The sequence below is a fragment of the Lepidothrix coronata genome, unplaced genomic scaffold (assembly GCF_001604755.1).
Source record: "Lepidothrix coronata isolate B3197 unplaced genomic scaffold, Lepidothrix_coronata-1.0 Scaffold4, whole genome shotgun sequence".
In the NCBI taxonomy this organism is placed as follows: domain Eukaryota; kingdom Metazoa; phylum Chordata; class Aves; order Passeriformes; family Pipridae; genus Lepidothrix; species Lepidothrix coronata.
In genome coordinates, this window is record NW_016690184.1 from 4,083,130 (window position 1) to 4,104,979 (window position 21,850).

General features: G+C 35.5%; 1 protein-coding gene across 40 annotated transcripts in view; it reads left to right on the forward strand.

Moving 5' to 3' along the window:
* RIMS1 (regulating synaptic membrane exocytosis 1) overlaps positions 1-21,850 on the forward strand; it is a 321,858-nt gene that overhangs the window by 122,663 nt on the left and 177,345 nt on the right. For 36 of the 40 annotated variants that reach the window (XM_017826326.1, XM_017826433.1, XM_017826365.1 and 33 more), the window contains exons 2-3: positions 64-277; positions 1,519-1,530. In XM_017826326.1, coding sequence (XP_017681815.1) covers positions 64-277; positions 1,519-1,530 — 226 coding nt within the window. The remainder of the gene's footprint in view (positions 1-63; positions 278-1,518; positions 1,531-21,850) is intronic. The other 4 variants (XM_017826137.1, XM_017826447.1, XM_017826185.1 and 1 more) reach the window with 1 other exon arrangement.

The window sequence follows — 21,850 nt, forward strand, 5'->3', positions numbered from 1 at the left end:
AAATACACAGTAGTGGTCTTTCCTCCTATTCTTGCTATATAAACTTTTTTCTCATCTGTGCAGGAGGTTGCATCAACAATTTGAAAGCTATAAAGAGCAAGTAAGAAAGATAGGGGAAGAAGCCCGCCGTTACCAGGGAGAGCACAAGGATGATGCTCCAACATGTGGAATCTGTCATAAAACAAAATTTGCAGATGGTTGTGGCCATTTATGCTCTTATTGCCGGACCAAGTTTTGTGCTCGATGTGGAGGTCGTGTCTCTCTGCGATCAAACAATGTAAGTCTCCTGATGTGCACTCTTAAGAAAAAGCCTCCTTGACATTGTCGTGCTGCAGATTGTTCACCTTAAGTTTGGCATTTCATGCTTCATTTTACTTAAATGTTTCATTTATTGCTTCATTATGAGGTGTGTATAAAGTAAAATAATGTATTTAATGATTGTGGAGCTACTTGGGATTCACAGAGTTAATTAAAACAAAAAATAATAGTAGTGTATAGTTCTACTGAGTGATGGCTTGAAAACAATATACTTGTTTTTCATAGAATGAAAGAAGAAACCCTTTTGCTCAGGTACAACTCCACATTAATAACTTTTTATTGACCTCTTATTTAATTTTACATTTTTTTTTGTAGAGCTTTTCATATATATTTGTAGATTTCTTTTACATAAAGTCAGTCAATTTTTGGTTAGAAGAAAGTCTCAACCACTTTTCTTAGCACACTGAAAGTGTTATGTCAATTTATTTTAAATTTATTTATAAAATAAACTATAGATTAATCTGGGTTAAGTATTCTACTTTCAGGCAGGTGACTAAATCTTTCTCCCTCTGATCTGCATGCGGTTACCTGCACTAGCTGTCCACAAAACTGAAGGGTATCTGAGATTACCCTCAAAAAAATGCATTTCAGGTTTATTTTAGAAGTTTTCCATAGCCTTGATGTACTTGTTAGTTCATTAAATTAAATTCACATTCTGAAAAAAACTATATAGGTAAATTGGACAAAAATTTGCATATCTATATGTGAAAACTTCCAATGTTCATATATTATTATAAATAGATGCATTACATTGCATCACCTGCAGGTGGTGTCATTAGAGCAACTCTCTGAAAATATAGTTTACTTTTATACATCACATTTTACTATTAATTAGAATGCATGTGATACAGCTTATCTTTACTCAGAAAAAAAATTGAATATGTTTTAATTATTTTTCACCCATTGTTTCAAATCACAGAAATGGAAGAGTGTCCATTCATTTGTAACTTGCCTTTTGTTTGTTACATTGTTTATGCTTCTGTGGGTCAGGGTAGGAAAACATGTTTACAACATACGCAGTAATGTCATCTTTTTATTTAAGGCTCTTTTTTTTAATTTTATATTTTTATCTCTTCATAGAGAGTTACTAGAATTGCATTTCTTTGAAATCTGTCTATTAATACTTGCCTATTTTATTCTTTTTCTCTTCTTTTTTTTCTTTTCTCTTTTTATTCTGCTTCCTTGGATGCTTTCCCAAAGGAGGACAAAGTGGTTAGAATACATGCTTTTTATAATTTATTATTATAATGTTGTTAGCTAACTGGGATACATATTAATGTGAAAAACTGAACTGAAATTTTAAAATCATCCACAGGGGAGGGGGGAAAAACAGGAATCCTAATACCCAGGCCCTGCCCATCCTTAGCTGAACATAGGCTTTAAAGATAGCTCAACAAGGAAACTCAAGACTATTGTCAAAATTATAACAACAAAAGAAATTACGAACTGGGAAATATTTGTTATTTTTAGGCTAAGAAGTAGAGGAGGCAGTAAAGACTAGTAAAATTTTATTTAGTTAACAATTTTAGTTAACAATTTTGACTTTTTGCATACAAGATCCTTCCATCAGCTTCAGGAAATCCAATTTAGTATTTTAATTGTAATTTTACATTGTTTTACATAGTTTGCTGTGTTTCACTTCTGACTGTGGCAGAAATCCAGGGAATTCTTGTGAAATCAGTTTTTTTATTTACATTTGCATTAATATGTATAGGTAAAGTAAAACCTCTTCAAACTGGCCATAAGTGTAGTGAGCAAGGTGGAGTGCATCCTTTTTGAATGCATAGTTACCATTCTAAAAATCTGCAAAACTTTTAGGATCAAGTGCAGGCATATTCACTACTAATGCCTGTGCCTTATTTGAAACAGGTGAAACAACTATTTGAAATAGTTCCCTGTTCATCTCTGCACCCTCTGCATAGCAAAAAGGTGGGAGTACTTGAGCAGAACAGTGCAGTCCATTTACCACCTCTTGGGCACCTCTGCAAAAGGTGGTATTCCAGATTTTAATTTGGATCATTAAGTAATGGGAATTAGCCAGCTTTGCTGGCACCTTAGCTGAAACAAGTGTAAATTTAGTGCTGTTTAACATCCAGAGAAAATTGTTTCTATCACACCTGCATATTGCAGTAGGTTTTTTCTGTGGCAGTGGTGTTCTGTGTGGTACTCTGAATAAAGTGCTGAAATAATCCAGGAGTTCCCGATCTTTTCTATTCTGTTTACCTAAATGGCTTAGGATAGTGTGAGAGAAGTTTCAGCTTGATACTGATTTTTTTTATTAAAGCAGTGCATCATTGATGCATCTGCTGGGGTGCATTAAAACACTAGTGCACTTGCAACAGAGTCTTCTTTAGGGTCAGAAACAGCAAGAGTCTCGAAACCCGTAAGTACCACTTAGGTACAATTTAGCCACCTAAGTTTTGGAAAGCAATTCAGATGAACCTCACCTGACCTCCTTATATGCTTTAGGCATCGTTCACCCTTCGGTTTGGAACACAAACTTTGCTAAATAACTAAAATTGTTATAGTGTCTGCATGCAGGAGAGATTGTGTTTTTGATGAGAGGACAGTTTAGGTGTTCATCTTTGAAATATATCATTGGAATCCAGAAAACAGACTCCATTGCACTAAAGAGCTCTGAAGATGTGTTCTGAAGGCATACATGACTCATTTGGATTGTCTTAAGTCCACTTAAATACATCCTTATTGTTTGCACTTGTCTTGGTTTAGGTTTTCTTGTGTTGAACTCCAAGCTTCCATGTGCCAAGAAAATGGCCTAATAATAATACTTTATATGAAAGTATCTTCTGTGGTGTGATGAGCTACATCTCTTTAACAGCTGCAAAGTTAATGGTAGTCAGAGGGAGAGTATCCAATAATTAGTTCAGTTGTGTGAGGAACGTGGGGAGCAATTCTATAAAGCACCATTGTTTTAGCAGTGCCTGTCTCTGAAAGATAATGGAATATATATTAATTAATTCCAAAATATTAATACATACCTAGCAAATAGCATGTTTTATAAGCAGAACAGTTGGTATAATTAATATAGAGCAACATGAGAAAGTTATTATTTGTTAATTATTTTCAGTGGCTCAACACTCCTGACTAATCTACATCTTAGGAACAAACTACCAAAAAAAATTATCTGGCAAGTTTCATATTAGTAAAAACTTTTTCAACACATTTATCCTTGTTGTCTCCATGTGAATTATTACCACAATAAATTATATTAATACAAAACACATGCACCAAGTTCCTAGAAGTTAGGGGTGCATTGTTTGGAAAGGATGATGAAGTCTGACTTACCAAAGTGCCAAGCTCAGGAAAAGTCAAATGCTATCATAGTTTCTAAGTATCTCCTGCAGAGCTGGAGAATTTATGATACCTTGCCTGGGATGTTTTGTACCGTGTTACCCATTTTTGACAAATACTAACTGATAGGCACAAAAAAAGTCAAACAGAGGATGATCCAAGAAATGGAAACGTGCTCATGTGAGAGAAAGTTAGAGAGATTAGGGGGACAAAAGATAAAGCAATTATAGTTGATATCTAGCATATGGAATTGATATGTAGAAATGTAGAAATTTTAAAGAATAACGTTCAAACTAGAGGACAGTGAATACATAAGACTGCATGGGTGTAACTTGGCCCTAAAGGTTCCTGGCTTGGAGAAAGACAACTGCAATCCTTAGAGTAAAGCCTTGGTAATCTATTTCATTTTATTTATTGGAAGGAAAAATAATCCAATAAAATGTTAAAACTGGAGCTTTCACTGTAATCACTGAGCATTTGTATATACTTTTAAAGAAAGCAGAATATTACTAGTACAGGATGTTATGTGAGATAGCATTTCAGAAAGAAGTCAGGCAGGTGCTTAAGAAAAAGCTGACAAGAGTGACCACTTGCTTCTAATTTGGCACAATGTTCTTGGTAGTTTTAGTTCCTTGTAGAGTGTCTACACTTTCACTCTGTATGTATTCTAGTTATGTTCCGTATACCAGCATTTTAATTGCCAAAATGGTAATGGGTGTAAGTTACTTCTCTCTATTCCATTCACTCTCCTGTGTGATGTGAAATATTGTGGTTGTTAGGGCAGTGGACAAGACAGGAAAATGTCCAGCTGGTGCTTCTCCATGGTTTGGCAAGGTGTGGGCAGAGCCCTGCCTCAGTCTTCCTGCTGGCCTGGCTGCCACTGTTCTTCCCTCCAGCGGTACCACAGCCTTGTAGAGCAAAAAACCACCTGAAAATACAACTTCTTCCCTTGCATCATTCCTGTAAAACTTTTCCCCAGTGTTTGGCTAGATCATGCAAAAAGATGTATTTCCTCTGTAAACACCTGATACATGAAGTTGTGCAGCTCTGTTTCTTTCTCTTTATTGAAATGGAGATATATTTTAGGCTACGAAAATGATCTTGAATGAGCAAATGTATTTTTTTTGATCAAAATTTAAATATTTTGTGAGGTGCTGTGGGTGTCTTGAGCTAAGCAAAATTTGTATGACATTGAAAGAATTAGTGGAAGGTCTGTGTTCCAGATCAAGCCATATATTTATCCATAGCAATCAGTCTACCATTCTATAGTTTTCATTAGGGTTACAATTTTTAATCAAATTTAAAGTGAAAAGAATTGGGAGCAAATGATGAAAGAAATTTTGTCACCATTTTCCTATGTGTTTTCCAGATATGTTAGTTGTGCAGAATAGAGGAGTTTGCTACTCATTTTTCTGTTTACACATGTAAAAGAAAACTGGTAGGAAATCAGGATGTAAAATACATTATAAATATATGAGAATCGATTTCACCCAACATAGTAGTATGTGATTGCAGAAAATAATGTCGATAATCAGTGCTGAAGAAAGTCACATTTCTAATCTAGCATTCACTGAAATTGTTTTCATTTTAGTATAATGTCAGTGATTTATACTTGAAAAGAAAGACAACTTGGAAACATTTCCCTAATTGGATGTCAGTTGTTTTTACAGGGTGTTTGTCATTTAGCTCTTTTAAATTATGCTTAAAATTTGCTTACATAATGGCTTGCTAATTTAAGCCTTACCAACTTGAGTACATGTGCCATGCAATTCAACTGTGTACTAATGCTACAACAGAAGTTGGTAATATTGTCAGAACAAAATGTCTGGATTGCCAGGATCATTTTTACATCCCTTTCACTGAACTCTTAGGTCAAATTGTCCATTAAAAGGCTAATTTATGTACATTCTGACTAACACAGCTGTAGAACAAAAAGAAAATCCAACAGAAGGACGTAAAATTACATAGCAAATTTCAAATGGATAGCAGATAAACTCTCTCTCTCTCTGTAGCATTCAACATAATTTGTTTCCTAAAAGATATAGCGTTTATATGCATCAGGAAAGAAGCACTGCTTTTCAATAATCCCTCCCTAGAACTGCTGCTTCCAGCAGAAAAAAAAAAACAGCAAGAAACTGAGGCATTCTATTTCAAGTTAGATGTAGAGCATTTCATTCTGGTTTTTGGGAAACTAGTTCACTTTCAAACAAGTGTGAGAGTATAGATTTTTAAAGCAAATCCTTAAATTAGCTTGCTTTTCACCAAGTTTGCTGAAGAAACATGTTTGCCTTTAACATCGTTTTTTTATTTATTTTCCAGCTAACAAAAATGATCGATTACTTCTTATTCACAAAAAAAGGCAGGCAGGTGATGCTAATGCTCTGAAGTTAACCAGATCAGAGCTTCTTCATTTAAGGATTGAACTGTAGAAGAGTCACTAGACAGCTGGAGTTTTATTCCACTATAGCTTTAAATCATCAGTAAATCAGTAACCACTTGGTTAAGGTCTTTGATTTACTCAGATTTAGTTTACCTGTTTGCAAAACTCTTAAACTGCAACTTGTCATGCAGTTCTACAGTTGATGACCAAGAAAATATATTGCTACTGCAATACTTCTTTCTTAACCTGTGATAAAGGTCTCCTGAATCTTTCATGTCTGTTCTTGCTGTTGGCATGCAAGCTGGGTAACAGTGATCCGTGGAGACTATACCTAAAAAATAGTGGAAGCTTCCTTCAGTATAATACATTATAAACAAAAACCCCCTAAACTTGTAATCTCCCACAGTGTTACTACTTGCTATGTTATCCTATTTTTAGTCTTGTATTTTCAGTACCTTTGTTTCAATTTAACTGAATCAAGAATATGTGAATTAATTTTAATTGGGATTTTTAGTTAAGAAAATGTCAGCAATAGCTATGAGTGTAATAATTCCTTCAATTGCAAAAACAAAAGTTAATTAGACTTTTCAGGAGAAGCTTTATTGCACCTCCTCTTGCCTAACGCCATGTATGTATATATAATATATGTATGTATAAGCATATATTGAACAGACTTTTTGGTAAGTGAATATACATGCATACTATATATATACATCCTATATGTAGTCTAATGCAGGAAGTACAGGGCAGAAGAAAGCTTTTAAGAACCACTTTTTTGACCTCTGAAATCTGTAAATGATTCTAGGTATTTAAATCAACTGAGGAATTATTATTTATATGCCCATTTATGTTGACAAAAAGAGATGTTATGCCATAGCAGTCACAGAATCCCAAGACGGCTGAAGTTGGAGGGAGATTCTGGAGGTCATCTGATCTAAAGGCCCTTGCTCAAGCAGGGCTACCTAAAGGAACTTGCTCCTTACAGTTTGGCATATCCATGTGTCTTTTGACTTGCATGGCGAATAATGAAAGAGTCAAGGATAATTCATGTCATTTTTGTTACTTTTTGCTTATTGTAACTACACACATTATAAGCTTACACAAAATCCCCTTAAATTCTGCTAGGGAATTATTCTGTTCGGACAAATGAATTTTAGAATTCCACAGAATCCTTCAGAAAAGGCCACCAACAAATATGATGATTTTTTCAGCTCAGCGTTCAGAGAGAAAATAAAAACAAAGCTACCTGATTAAGCTTTTAATTTCTTTCATTGCAGTATATTTTTCATTTTAACAGTATTCTGTCTGGTCCAATTAAGTTGGTGGTATAAAGCTGAGGAGCAGGATCAGGAACAGGAGAGCCTTCGAGTGATTTTCCCAGTGATGTTGTCTGTCCTACTGGCTCAGATACTGTCTGAGGTGTGGGAAATCACTGTTGAACTCCATGGTGGCAAAAAAAAGCATGGTTGCATGGTTGCTTTCCCAGATGCGAATACAGTGCTGTCAGTACTGAAGAGGAATATCTTCTTACCTGCCTTGGATCAGTCTCACTGCAAAGTCGGAATACGAAATATTGAAATAATTTTTCTGGTTTTGTTTTTTTCCAGAAGTATATATTGAGTTAGGATTTAGACTTGACTTTGCTGAAAATTTTTTTATTACATTTTTTTAATAAATTACCCTCTTTTACAAGTATGCTTTCATGGGAAAAGACACTAGCAAATTTAGTTCTGACATACTAGATCTACTTAAATGCAAGCTTTAAAAATAATAATGTTTCTTCCCAGTGAGTGAAGTCTGTGTGATTTTTTAAATTGTTATTTCAAACAAAATCACATATGCTGAATACATAAGTAAAGCTAAAGAAAAAAAAAGACACAAACTCAGCTACTGACATCTTTCATGCATTAAACCAAAATGCTACAGATACCTGATCACAGTGGCTGCTCCATGGTGTTGCTGATAGTTATCTTACGACTATGTTCTGTAGGAACTTGTTCTACAATGATAAGATTATCTACGTTTGCTGGGAGAAGACTTTCAGTTCCTTCTGATTTTTCAGTGGCTGTTTAATAAGGTGTTTTCAGTTGAAGAAGAGAAACTTTTTCCCAGGATGATGATATTCCTCAGGTGTGTGTTATTTTGTAGTAATAAAGGGTTAAGAGTATTCTTAAGTATGAATTTTAAGAAGTGTCATGCAATAGCATACACCTCTGGTTTTGAATACTTTCCCTTAAGAATTTTTGATTCCTCATCTTGTGATTAAAATAATATTAGTAGCTGCTTGATTTTTTAAAGTTGCAAATGCTTATGTATTAGCCTTTTTATCCTTCTGTTACCTTAGTGAGTAGTAAGCAATGTTGACTGGAGTCTTGCATCTGTTGATTCATTAGAATTTGAAACTTCTAGGAGGAGATAATACTAGGGAATTGAGAAATAATGCTATTTTCAGAAAATGCAAAAATATAGAAATATTTTTGTTCACTTTTCTGTCAAATATGTACTCATCTGTGTCCTAAATATCTGTAAGTTAAGAAGTGGGATCAGGGTCTTGTGTAAAGGAAGATAGTTTTAGTTAATTAGTTTCAACTGCAGATACATATTGAAAAGACGAGTAAATGAAACAAGTTATAAGAATTGAAATCTGAGATTATTTCATATGTGGTACATCTTAAGAAGAAAGAGGATAATAATGAAAGAAAATGCTAGCAGTGCAACACAATATTAAGGAGTCATGAGAAGGGCCTGGTTTCTTTTTGGTGTGTTCATATACCTAATGTAATCAACATGATCCTATAAACTGTAACTTTATAGTAGATTCTGATCCTTGTCTATTCAGTGCACACAGTTTTGAAAATTAACAAGTATGACCTTATGGATTTAATATGATAATGTATGTATATCTGGTATAAGGCAAAAGCAAAAACCAAACAGTTTACATCAGATGCAATTCTGATCATTCCTGACTAGTCAAAATATGAATATAATTTTACAAAATGAGGAGAAAAAAAATCAACCAATTAAAAAAAATTGCTAAAATGATGTGTTCATATGCATGAAATCAAATTTTCTTTCTGCATCTTATCACTTATTAATTCTGATAGATTGGAATTACATTAATAGCATTTGATGCCCTTTTGCTTGCAATTGTGCCATCAAAAAGTTCTGTAGACAGCTGCAATAATAGTGATGCATGTAATTAAAATCCTAATTTTAAAGGGAACATTTCTTTTTTAATAAGGGTTTTCTCTTGTAGCAGGAACCTTTTATTGTTATAAAAAAATTATTATTGCTGAATCATTATTAACATTCTCAAAAATACTAAGGCTTATAAATATTTAAGGATTATAGAGTAAATATTTCAGGTTTATATATTTTTCCAGATTTTTCTGGGAGAAGAGGTGTTTGGCTACTGGTAGGAATCTGTGTAGGTTGGTCTGTATAGATGATCATTTTCAAATCATAGTCACCCCAGAAATCTGTTTATGGCTCCTCCAGTTCTTCATTACTTCAACATGTTTCTGGTAATGTTAGTATCAGTAAAAAGCAAACTCAGCCTTAATTCCATGCAAAACGTGTATGTGGCATGCTGCAGTTTCAGCTGAGAGATCACTGTACTTGTTTGGAACTGTTCTTGTATCCTTTCAGAGTGTTATGCACATTTAATTGTCTTAACTTCCTACAACGTTCTACTTTTTCAAGTCCTTTAATTCATTATATGAATTGCTTTGAATTTATTGTTACCTCTTGTTAACAAGGCAAATCCAATCTTACTACTATTGATATCAGATTATTACCTTTATGGTATCTTGAAGTCCAAAACTCCTTTTCATTGCCACATCAAATTTGCAGTTGTTATTTCTGAATTCAGTTTGCCCAATTGCATTTCAAATTAAGCAAAAAATTTTCTTTTTAAGGATAGTGTATTTGCTGTGTTTTTATCTTCATTTCTGTAATGGAATAATATATTACTTGTTGGCACTGCAGAAATCGTAGAATTATTAGAGATCTCTAAACCACTATATAACTTATATAATAAACATACTATTATTTTTTCTGCTATGGAATATGGAACTAATACACTATGTTAATAAAAAATATATAGAAAAAGTACCTTAATGATATTAGCTTGAAAATTGAAAAATTTAAAAATGTGTTTTCCTATAACATTTAGCTTTCTTAGTTGTGCTGCACATTATCTTTTTTCAGTCTGAAAAGAAGTCATCTTGGAGTATTAAAAACATAAGTTTGGAAGAGATGGCTAATCCAGAGGCTGTGACTGGTATAGGTAAATTTAATTTGTACATGCAAAAAAAATAATCTGGAACTGTAAACTTTTGTGGAGGGCTGAAGAGAAGGGATTACTTTACAAAGACATACCAGGCAGGCCAACATTTCACACCGTCTAAACTTTCATCTAATTCACACAGAAGAAAGGAACCTAAATATCTCTTGATATCTCTTCTGATTCATGTTTAAGAAAAGTTCAGCTTTAGAGATTGGAGATACTTTCTTTTCCTCCCTCAAAAACATTGAGGGAGAACTGAATAGTAAACATATAGGAGATGCCCAGGGATGTCTTTAGGCTTGAAGGAGTGTGTTGCTCTGTGAGATGCCTGAGGGGATATGGTACACCAGCAGAGCTGACTCCTGATGTTCAAGCAAAGCTCAGTCAGAGCTAGTCATCCCGTGGCAGCACCTGATGGAACTTGTTTTTATCTGAGCAATACACCTTCAGTTTTTCCAGCAGTGCTCTGATTTCTAGATATAATTAGGTTTTATTGCTATAACTCAATCTAGCATATCCCTTAGTTCTGATAGCAGCTGTGGTATCAGTAAACAGTTCTCCTGTGAAGGGATGCCATCAAGTGGAAGATTTCTCCTGATCATGCATCACCCTTCCTTAAAACACTTTAGGTTTTTGCAACTGAACTAACTGAATCCCCTTGTTCAGTCTCTGGGTGCCTCTGGATACTTTTGTTCCATGTGGTCACTACACGCTGCCAGTTGCCAGGCACATGAGAGTGCTCTCATTTAAGCACAGGCTGAGTCAACAGTCCAGAGTGCATCCCTTAACCTCAACAAATTCTTTTCTTGGTCTATTTATTTCTTCTTGGAATTTGTATCTTTCAGCTTGAGTCATTGTAGCCCTTATTCATGTGAGATTCTTTTATGTGATAGGATTTTTAGTGTGATATGTAGGGTTTTGGACTAAATGTGACTTCTAATCTTTAAAATGTTCATAATTATATACACAATTATTTGGTTTTAGTACTAACAAAATGACACATAAATGCTAAATAGAACTAAATTTAGTAAACTGGATTCTGGGGCTATTTTGGCACCCCAAAACCAGAGAGATTTTAGCTAAAAAGAGATCTTGCTGCAAAAAGAGTTTTAGTAAGACTTATGACCTGTTAGGCATTATGAGAAACCAACAAGTAGTTGAAAAAATTTCAAGAGAACAAACTAATTATGAGGACTAGATGTAATCTGTGCTCTCTTACTATTTCTCTTTTTATCATAAGTAACCTTAATCCTCATCCAGGATTAAAATTCAGTGTATTTTTAGCCATGCAATGTCCTAGATAAAAGATACTTCCATCTATGTTTTTACATTTTTTGAATTCTGGGGCATTTTGTAATTTTACCTAACAGATGGATGCTTCTGTCTGTAGATCTCCAGTGCTGCAAACAGTGAGGGCTTAGGATAGTTTGTCATACAAATACCTGAGGTACATGAGTTTATTAGGCATAATAGGTGAGTTTGAGTGTAGAACAGTATTTGTCAAGCAAGCGAATCTGTAGACAAAGTTTCTGTAACATTTTGTGAGGGTTTTTTGATTCCATTAATGTAAGAACCCATTTGCAAGTCAGCCTTTCTATGGAGATAAATCAAATCACTCCCCAAAACTGTGATTATAAAATGGTATAAAGTATCTGTTACCAGTTGTTTAGTGACTGGTAAGAACTTAAGTGAAGATCTGCCTGAAATGTAATCTCCATTTCCTTAAAGAGCACATAAAACCTAATAATATTTTTTAATCCAGATTGAGATTTCCAAAAAACTGTACCCCATTTAGGCTGAAGTTTAATCATGTACTCTGCGATTTCAGTGTTCCAGCTAAAACACCTGTCAACTAACTTATATGCAACGGGTCTACAGAAGATTTGGAATTAAATATTATTTTCTCAATAATCTATTATATTTGTATTTAACTTGTCCATAAAAAGTAGACTCCTATAGCAAATCCCTTTGTAGTGGTGAGTTTTGGGAAAATTATTTGGGATATTGCATTCTAAAACGTTGAGTATTACTGAGAAGTACAGATTAATCATAGAGATGAGCAGATGTTGCTGAGACTCTATAAATAGATGAGCATGCATATGATGGTGTTGTCATGACTGGAGGAAATGTGTGTATGTTTCTGGGATATTAGTGTAACTTGTATCTCTGCAACATGGTAAGTGATCAAAGCTCATACCTATGCATGCATCAGCAAAGTTAATTTTTCTCTCTAATTTTTCCTTCTCTGACCATATGGCTTCTACAAATGGCAGTTGAAGGTTCATCCAGCAAACTGCTCTCAAGACCTTTGTCAGCCTGACAGCTTTACCCTTCAGGATTATTTGGATCAGTTCTTTTAGCTGTAAAGAAACCTGCTTTTCTAGCATATTTCAGGGACTGATGTCACTGCCTTCGTGGGTGGGTAAAGAGACCACAGAGACAAGTTCTTGCCTGTATAAGTGCAATGCAGCAGAAAAGGCAACAAGAGGATTAAATGGAGGAAGATTTCATCCACCTGATTTTTTTTTTTTACCCCTAAGCTTTCATCAGAGATACAACCTTACTCTTGCATATCTGTTAATATCCTGTGTTGCAGGTTGTATCCCTTTCCTTTATACAGCTTAGGTGTTCCTAATCAACAAGTGAGTCTTTAGTAGAGCCTATTGCTCATTTTAGAGGAGCTGCCCTCTTGATCACTTCTGTAGAGCATTAAGGAGGAGACTGGTGAGGTATCCAGGAGTGATTAAGACAATACATTTACCTGTCAGACTAAGTAGGAATCAGTTCCAGATGAGAACCCCTACATTATATATATGAGCTGGACTTATGCTTTCATTATACTTACTGGGGGAGATCAGAGCTTCAACTTGCCCTGAATTAGACTGAATTAACTCTGAATATTTCTCAACTATTGTTCCTGTTTAGGGAAATAAAGTCCCAAGTCATCTAGTGTCATATAAGGTACAGCAGAGTTTCACTGTAGCTTCTGGCACTACCCCAGTGAGAGTGGCTTTCAGGTAAAACCCATGTCCTACCTCACAGCTGCACACTCATATTTTGGAAATGTTAAGGCATTGCAGGTAGAACTGAATGCAGTTAAATCCTACAACAGATTCTCGTTAGTTACAGTAGGAAATCAGACAGCAGCGATGGCCTGTAGACACATTTAGAAACCTATATTTAGTCTTATTTCAAATAAGACTCTACACGGTCGGTCTGATTCTTCTGTGCAAACCTACGCCTTCTCTCTCCTGCATGCAACCTGATAATTCATGCACCAGCAGATAATTCTTTTAGCCTTTTGTCTCCTACATGAATTGACCTCCTTAAAACAGGGTATTTGGGCTTATGCAGTCTGTGATATTGTGGAAAGTTGTGAATATATTCTGCTGTAGAGAGTTCAGTTTGGTTTTTTCCCCCCACATTAAAGACAGTCACAGACAAGAAAATGTTATGTATTACTGAAAATTGTACTAACCCACAGTTAAATTTTCAATATTTTATTTAGGATATTTTTATTAGTATTGGTAAATTCTTTTCCATTTCTTAAGTATAATTCATAGACCTACGAAGACCAAAAATCTTTTTTTAACTCTATGGCCATGCAATAAGACAGTCATAGACTCTTGCTGAAAATTTGCTAAACACAATTTTCAGATAGTGAGAATGATATAGTTCAACAAAGTATTCAGCTTCATAAAGATCAATAATCAGCTAAGGGAATTAAAAGCCTTAATCTAGGATAGAATGTTTTAGCCTCCTTGAGGGTAAGATGGTGATTGGAGAAAACCCCGGGTTGATCTGGTTGACTTAGGAGAAACTTCTTCTTTTTATAAAAAGAAGCTGGATGACAGATTTGGGATACAAAAGGCAGGTGCAGTTAGCCATACAGGCTGTTTCTCCCAGGTCAAGGAGCAAGTCTTATCCTTCAAGGTACAGAAGTTCCAGGCAACCTTACCAGGCAGTCTTATGCTAACATATTATGTGCTTCTCAGAAACCATGCTCCTTTTGTAATGAGAGAAAACTAACTGTAGGAAGAGCTTTTTGGGGTCTCAACATCTGTTGCATACTGTTAGGTACAGTTCTCTCCAGACTGCCTGCCTAAATTTCCATGTTATACATTGGAAAGAGAGTCTTTCTATTTTAGTCTCAGAAGGACTAGATCTGGGTTTTAGCAGTTTTAACATTTGCTTTTGAAAGACAGTCTTTTAAATTATAATTTAGCCACTCTGCTAAACTATGGCAAGAAGAGCTTCCTGATGTCCAACACCTTATATTTCTTGTAAGTTGGCTGTTTTCTCAAAACTTCTCACATGTGTGCCCTTTCACTTGGTTGAGGACTTTGGTTTGTTTGGTAGCAATCTGCATTTTAGTGTTTTATTTTAGAGCTGTTCATTGTCAACTAAGAACTCTATTTTTTGCCATATCTATGTTATAAATGTAGCTACCACAATGTTTATGTGCTAAGAAAATCACCTTTTCCTCCTTGCTTCTATTCTTGGTTTTATTTTTCTATCCTTTTAAGTATATAACCTGTCCAGCATATATTTTAACAGTAATCGCTATTTCTTAGCAGTTTATCATACTGAATAGCTGAAAGGTATGTACTTTCTTAATCTTTTTTCCTTCTTTATGTCTGATAGCTTTCTGGATGGCTGACTTTAGATGCCCAGTAATTTCCTTTCCCAATTTAAATGTCACATATTATTCTATTAAAATGAGTGCAAAGAACTTAGATTCTGTATCATAAACATTTCTGGATGGCTAAGCATAGCAAATACCATAAATGTTCCAAACAGAAAAGTTCCTTTGGCTTGCACGCCAAGTGACATGGCATAGTCTCAGCAACTCTTTCAAACAAAATTCTTAAATCTCACTATATAGTAGAGAGGAGGAGAAGTAAACACATGTAGTTTTAAAAACTGAAGAGTCACTTCTGCTTTGATTTAATTTGAAAGATAGCCATTAAAATAATACAGAACATTTGGTACTATAGTCTGACTTATGCAGACCATGACATTCAGTGCAAATCTTAAATCTTTCAGTTCTGTCATATTCTGCAAGCAGCAAATTCTTATATGGCTACCAATACTCTGATCACCGGTGCTCAGGGCAGAAAAAATGAAGGTCTCTGCTAGTGTTCAAAGTTAAACTTCAGAATAGTTTGTTTCTTTAAAATAGGGAGGACAAAAAAAAAAGTGAAGGATTTGCAAATAAAAGACTGAAATGCCACACGATTATTGCAAAAGCTGCTGGATGTGCTCTGTTTGCATTTAGAGCTTTAGTGTCTCACATTCAATCTGCCACTATTTTCTGCTGTGTACTAAGAGTCCTGGTGAGCTCATTTGTTAGGTGGTTTGTCATAGTGCACATGTATGTGTGTGTAGGCTTGGTAATGTCTTCTACTGATTATGCCTGCAGAGATATAAAGCTCTCCTAAAAGCATTTTTCTTAGAAGAGAAAGAAAATCCCAAGTCCCCAAATGCCTTCTTTCTTTTCTGAAGAAAAAAAAAAAAAACGAAAAGAAAAAAAAAAACAAAACAAGAAAAGGAAGTAGAGTTTTCTCTGAAGTAAGTTTTATTTTCTGTGTGTCTTCTGTATTCAAAATGCAGTAACTTTGATATGTGACAAGAAGACAATCCAATTTTGTTGCCCTTCCAGCACGCTAGTTTCCTCGTAATTCCTAAAATTAGTCCTACTTTCTCCCTACTGTCCCTTTCTAAAATTTTCTCTTCAACTTGTTGTTGCCTCTCTACCTTTTCTCTTCACCCGACTTTGAACCTTTCTACCTGTTTGCCCATGTCCTGCTGGATATTTCTTCTTCTTGGCCACCCATCTCACAAGTCTTCCCTCTTTCCCTGTGTTCTTCTATATAAAGAACTAAAGTGGTTAAGAGAAAGTTATTAAAGACAACAGGGTCAGAAGGATCTGACCTCGCATAAACCAGTCGTATTTAAGCTGGGATAAACCGCTGGTTTTAGTATAATCACCTAAAACTTAGAGGCAACTGGAATAAAACAGTACCATCCTTATTAATACATAGTCTACTGACACAATTTCAGTGTAAAGTTAAAATTAATTATAATCTAGAGAGAAATACAGAGAAGAGATTAAACTCAGATTCTAGAAATAACAGGTATTACTGAAATAAAATCTTCTAGAAAGCCTCTCATAAAACCCTGTGGCTCTGGATGAAGGTCTGATTTGTCTATTATGTCTGGTTTGGATTTAAATAACTGAGGTTGATTTGTTTGGCTGGGTTCATTCTGTCAGCTGTATTACATAACCTGAATTAAAAAAAAGCTCAAAGATATGCAGGGATCAAATTGAGACTAAGAGGAACAGTACTGTGCATAGAATGTTTATCAGACAGGTTGGTCAAAATGATCCTTTCAGTTCACAAGATGGTCACAGTCTTGCTGGCCATTAAATTTCTTTTAGCTCCCAACACACACGTAAACCTGCAACATAAAAGTCAGTTACCTGATGAAAAACTTTGCTTGCTTCTGTTGAACAAGCATGTGAGCACAAGTGTATATATATAGGCTCATGGTCCCTATATTTGTACCACCCTGGAGTATACAACCCCCTATTTCTGATAAGAAAGAGGCAGAATATCCTTAACTGTTGCCTCTTTCCCACATAGCCTTAAGTCATCACTGCACCGTAAGTCTTTTATTTGTTTAGGAAATACAAAGCCTCATTAGATATCTGTGCATATACAGGTAAGTGCAGAAGATCAGAATGATTGTCTCCTCATCTAGCAAAGTTCTGATCTCAATTTCTGAACCTGTTTTTGTAACAGTAGCTTCATTGGATAATGAAATATCATTACTGTTTGAACTTCCTGACTGTATGGTTCTGCACTGCTTTACATCATCTTACCTAATTGAAACTTTCCCTGTGAGATCTGCCAGTAGTATTGCAAATTCAGGATAGTAGATGTCCGATATTAATACTGGGTATGGTCTGTGAATTGACTGTCAACTGTGTGCTGTTTAGATTAGTTAAAAAATTTGTAATATTCTTACACTGGCACAAAATTCCTACTGCATTTTCCTGCCCCATTTCCCTTTTCATTACCTTTTAAATCTTACATATTCAAACTCACAGTTGTTTAACCCTTTCTCAGTCCCCGTGTAGTCTTTACTTTCCTAAAAATCTACACTTTCTCTTACCAAAAATACGTTGCTTTCCCCAGTTTTTTTTAATATATCTTAACTATCCACTCAAATTTGTTGTAGAACACTGATATTCTCTCTTCCCCTTCCTCAAATCTTCCATCCCAGATTTACTGAGATTCCTTTGTGCTCGAGCTTGATAGAACAGATAGCACAGACTTAATCAACTTAGCCTCAGACTCTGCACCTGGAGCGAGAGGTGGGAGAATTAAAAGAAAGGACCATGGACACCTCGGAAGGTAGGCTCAACAAAGGTGAAATTAAAAAAAAAAAAAACAAACAACGAAAAAAAACCCAAAAACCTGTGACATCCTTTTCATAAGGGAATAACTGCAAATCAGATGTTGAGCCAGCTCTTGTAGTATGTTGTGGTTCCTCAGGATAGTCTGGTAGCTTTTTCAGAAGAGGAGATCAGATTGCTGATCTGTGTAAGGTAGAATGTTACACAAAGAAAGTGTATGTTTGTTTTCAAAGCAGCTGTTTTAAACTTTTAAGAAGTTGCTGTGATGATAGAAAGGTGGGAAAAATCTGCTTTCTGTAAATATAAACGTACCATGCATTTACGTTCATAACAAAAATCAAGCTTAAGTATTTCTAATTATGTGAAGAAAGTTATAAACTTAAGGGTCAGTCTGGGATAGACGGTGAAACATGAATGTAAATAACATGTATAGGGCATAATCTTATTTGGTGCTTTGCCAAAACCCTTACTGGGCAGTACAAATTGTTGAAAAATACTCATTTATAAGTAGGTACCATATGATGCTTAACATCCTCCAAGCATGAAATGTTCTGTCCAGCTACATTTACACCATGATGTGCAATTTTTTTTTAATTCTGAAAACTAAATAGTACGAAAATAATGTGCAATCATTTGTAAATTTTAATCTTTCGCTGAGAGTTCTTACTTTTGTTTGCTTAAGGAAAATTAAAACATGCAGGATAAAGGTGGCGGAGGTTTGTAATGATTTTGTTTATTTAAGCTTACATTTCTAGGTTTATCTGGATTGTGTTTAGAACTATATCTGTATGTGATACAACAAAGTATCTGTAACAGATTAGAGACCATTTCACATCTTTATACTCAGTCTCAGAAGGGCAGGGGCAAGGGCACTGACTGTCCCACACAGCAGTAGTGAGCCAGGGCTGTGTGTGGAGCTGCACAGGCACAGGAGGAAGCATACCTTGGTGCCACACTCTCCCTCTCTGAATCACTCACAAAGTAGATGACTAATTTCAGAATCTGGTTATAAGGCTCTGGCAGCCTTATTCTAGGCTTTATGTGGACTTGGGGGTGTGGGAGTTTTAGGCAAAACTTAGAAGCCAGAGCTTCCCAGCATAGGACTTGATGGGGAACAGAGGAAAATTCTGTGTAAGCAGAGCTGATAGTCCTAAACATGATTGTATGCAAGTGGAAAGATGATCAAACCCAGTGGTCCAAGGAGACCTTTGTGAAGCTTCACAGCAGAGATCACTGCAATGAGATCATCCTGAAATATATCAAAAATAATGCTTTTTCTGCTCCAAAACAGAGGATTTTGGGCATTTGTTTGAACTGACAGATCTGAATGTGCTGCATATGCTCCCATACATTCCCTTGGCAGGTTGTTACGTCATTCATAAAAATCTTTGTCCTAACATGATTGTCACTCTGCTGTGTATTCCCACTAGGAATAATCCTTAACTGCCTTCTATCCCAATTTACACAGCCAGTGATAATCCTCCTCCTCCTAGCAGCCCCTGGATTTTTGCCTCGTTTTCTCATAGTGCCATGTTAGTCTCAGCTCCACAGTCTCTTCCTATGGATCCAAGCAGTCTCTGTAAGCTTTTCTTGTTTCCTGTGTCCATTTTCCTTTTCCCTGAATCGCCTCTGCAGAACAGAGGTGCCCAGAACAGATCTCCTGGTGACCCCACGCTCCTAGTGTCTGTCAAGGCCAGCATATGCCTCTGGTTAACTTAACAGTGATATGCATTTTACAGGTTGGGAATCTCAAATATATGTTTTAGGCAGACAGTATCTGAAAACTAGAGGGGACACCATCAGTTATATATACTATATATATTTATATATATGTATACTATAAATATAAGACAACTTGGTTCTCACTAACTCATATTGGAAGCTTTCAAGCACTCAGTCACTCCACCAGCTTTTGGTGGAAATAATCTTAAGCTCTTGGATAGCTGAGGAAGTAGCTATGTTCATAGCTACGTTCATGCATCATGGTGTATAATCTGGGAAGAAAATGGGTCAATATGCTGTGGGCTTTCCATAGTCCCTTGTGTTAGTACAGTGCCTCTCCACTCAGAACTTTTCAGCTTTTATGTACTGTTTGCTTTAGAGCAGAAACATGTGTAGATAGTAAGACAAAACCAGACAAACCTTCTAGCAGTAAACATAATTGAAGAACATAGTTGAAGAACAATACGGCCATTTCTGAGTGCTTTATTCCATAGAGAATCACAGAGTGGTTGATGTTTGAAGGGGCCTCTGGAGATCATCTAGTCCAACTCCTTGCTTAAAGCAAATTCAAATAGATCAGTTTGCCAGGGCTGTATCCCATTGGGTTTTGAATGCCTCCAAATATGGAGAGTTCATAACACTATTTTTAATATTTTGTGTGTGTGTGTTTGAGAATACAGTATCAGAATTAGTTCATGCCTATCAACTCCCCTATGGCCTTCACCAGTTAACCCACTTACTTTTCTTTCCATGAACTTTTTTATTTTATTTTAAGAATTCAACTCTGCAGTTTTAACTTTCGGGTTAACTTTAGGGTTTTGACTTTTGTTGTAAATTATTTTCCAACCTATACTCCAGAATCCTCTCTTGCCTCTTCACTACATCTGTTTTGACATAGTTTGTATTAAATATATATAAAAGAATAGTATAAAAAGATAAATAATGGTATTATAGTGCAAGTCCCAACAGAAATGATGTTCAAACTCATCCACTATTAAAGACACTCTTGTTTGGAGCATTTGTGTATTTTTACTGCAGTTTGTGAATATATAAGCATATAAATGGAGTGGAAAACTTCTGGTGAGTTCTCTGTTTTTTGAATGACAACTAAAACTTTGTCAGTCCTGACTATACAGCTGTTTTGTGCCATTTACCTTATTTTGTAAGACTTCTGCAATTTAAAAAAAATTATATGTTCCATGTATATCTGTAACTGTGGAAACTATGAAGTGATTAAGAAGAGTACAGTCGATGCTTCTGTAGCTCATCAAGACAGCCAAATGTTCAAATAGTTAGAGAAAACTTTTTAGGTTTTTTTAAAGAAGGTTAGAAGAATACACAAAAATTATCTATGAGATAATGATTTCTAAGGTAGCTTAATGGTCTATGAGAAATGGAGATTGATGTTACAGAAAATGGGGAAATGAGGCTAGCAATTCATGGTTAATATATCAGAAGAAATGGAAGGAAATTCAAGGAAGAGAAATAAAGTTGACAAAGGAACTGATCTAGGAGGAAAGAGTAAGACCAAAGCTATAGTTGTGCTTTAGAAGATCATAGCTGCAACTATGACAGTGAAATTTTTTTTGTACTATATTTTAGTGGTGTGCATTAATTAATTTATTTGTGTAGCAGACTTAAGAAAGAACTTGCAGGGAAGAATATTTCAAATGACTGCATGTAAATATGCTGGTGTGAATTTTTAGACAAAACTCCTGCCTTCACTTCTAGTGATTTTGCTTTCTTCCTTGAACTCCAAAGGTATTCTTGAAGAAGTACATTCGGATAGTCCCAAATCTTCGTTCGCGAAGCCTAGCCATGACATTCTGATAGTGGCTGGAACCTGGCTGTGTGCTGTTTTAGAGATGATATTTCATATTATTACTTTATAGTTGCCTGAGTTTTTCGCTTCCACGCTCATTTTGCTGCAGGATTATTCTAGATAGTGTTTAATTTTTGTGGAAGTTGTTGGCAGCTTTCTGAAAGATTGGCAACTGTAACTGAGAGATTTTGGCAGAAGGGCATGAGAAGAAAGTCAGTTGTTTTTTGTTTTATTTTTATCTTAATATGACTAGTAACACTGTTGCTAACAGCAATGTAAACAAAACTAGCTTAAAAAACCCTTTTGATGTTAACTCCATGAAACATTGCTTCACCGTATCTTTTCCTCCTGGTTCCATAGGCAGTTTGTAGTTGGTTTAGAAACTTGGGCTGGGAGTAAGACTAGGATCAATGTGTGACCTGTCTACTCAGTTGCCTAAAGGTAGACATCTGATGCAATATTTGGATGCCCTATGGTGCATGAGACACGTACACATGGCTGGCAGATGTAACCTAACTCTTATGATAGGCTTATGCCCTCCTAAGTGGCATGTAGCAGCAAGATGGGATATGCTGATTTATTGCT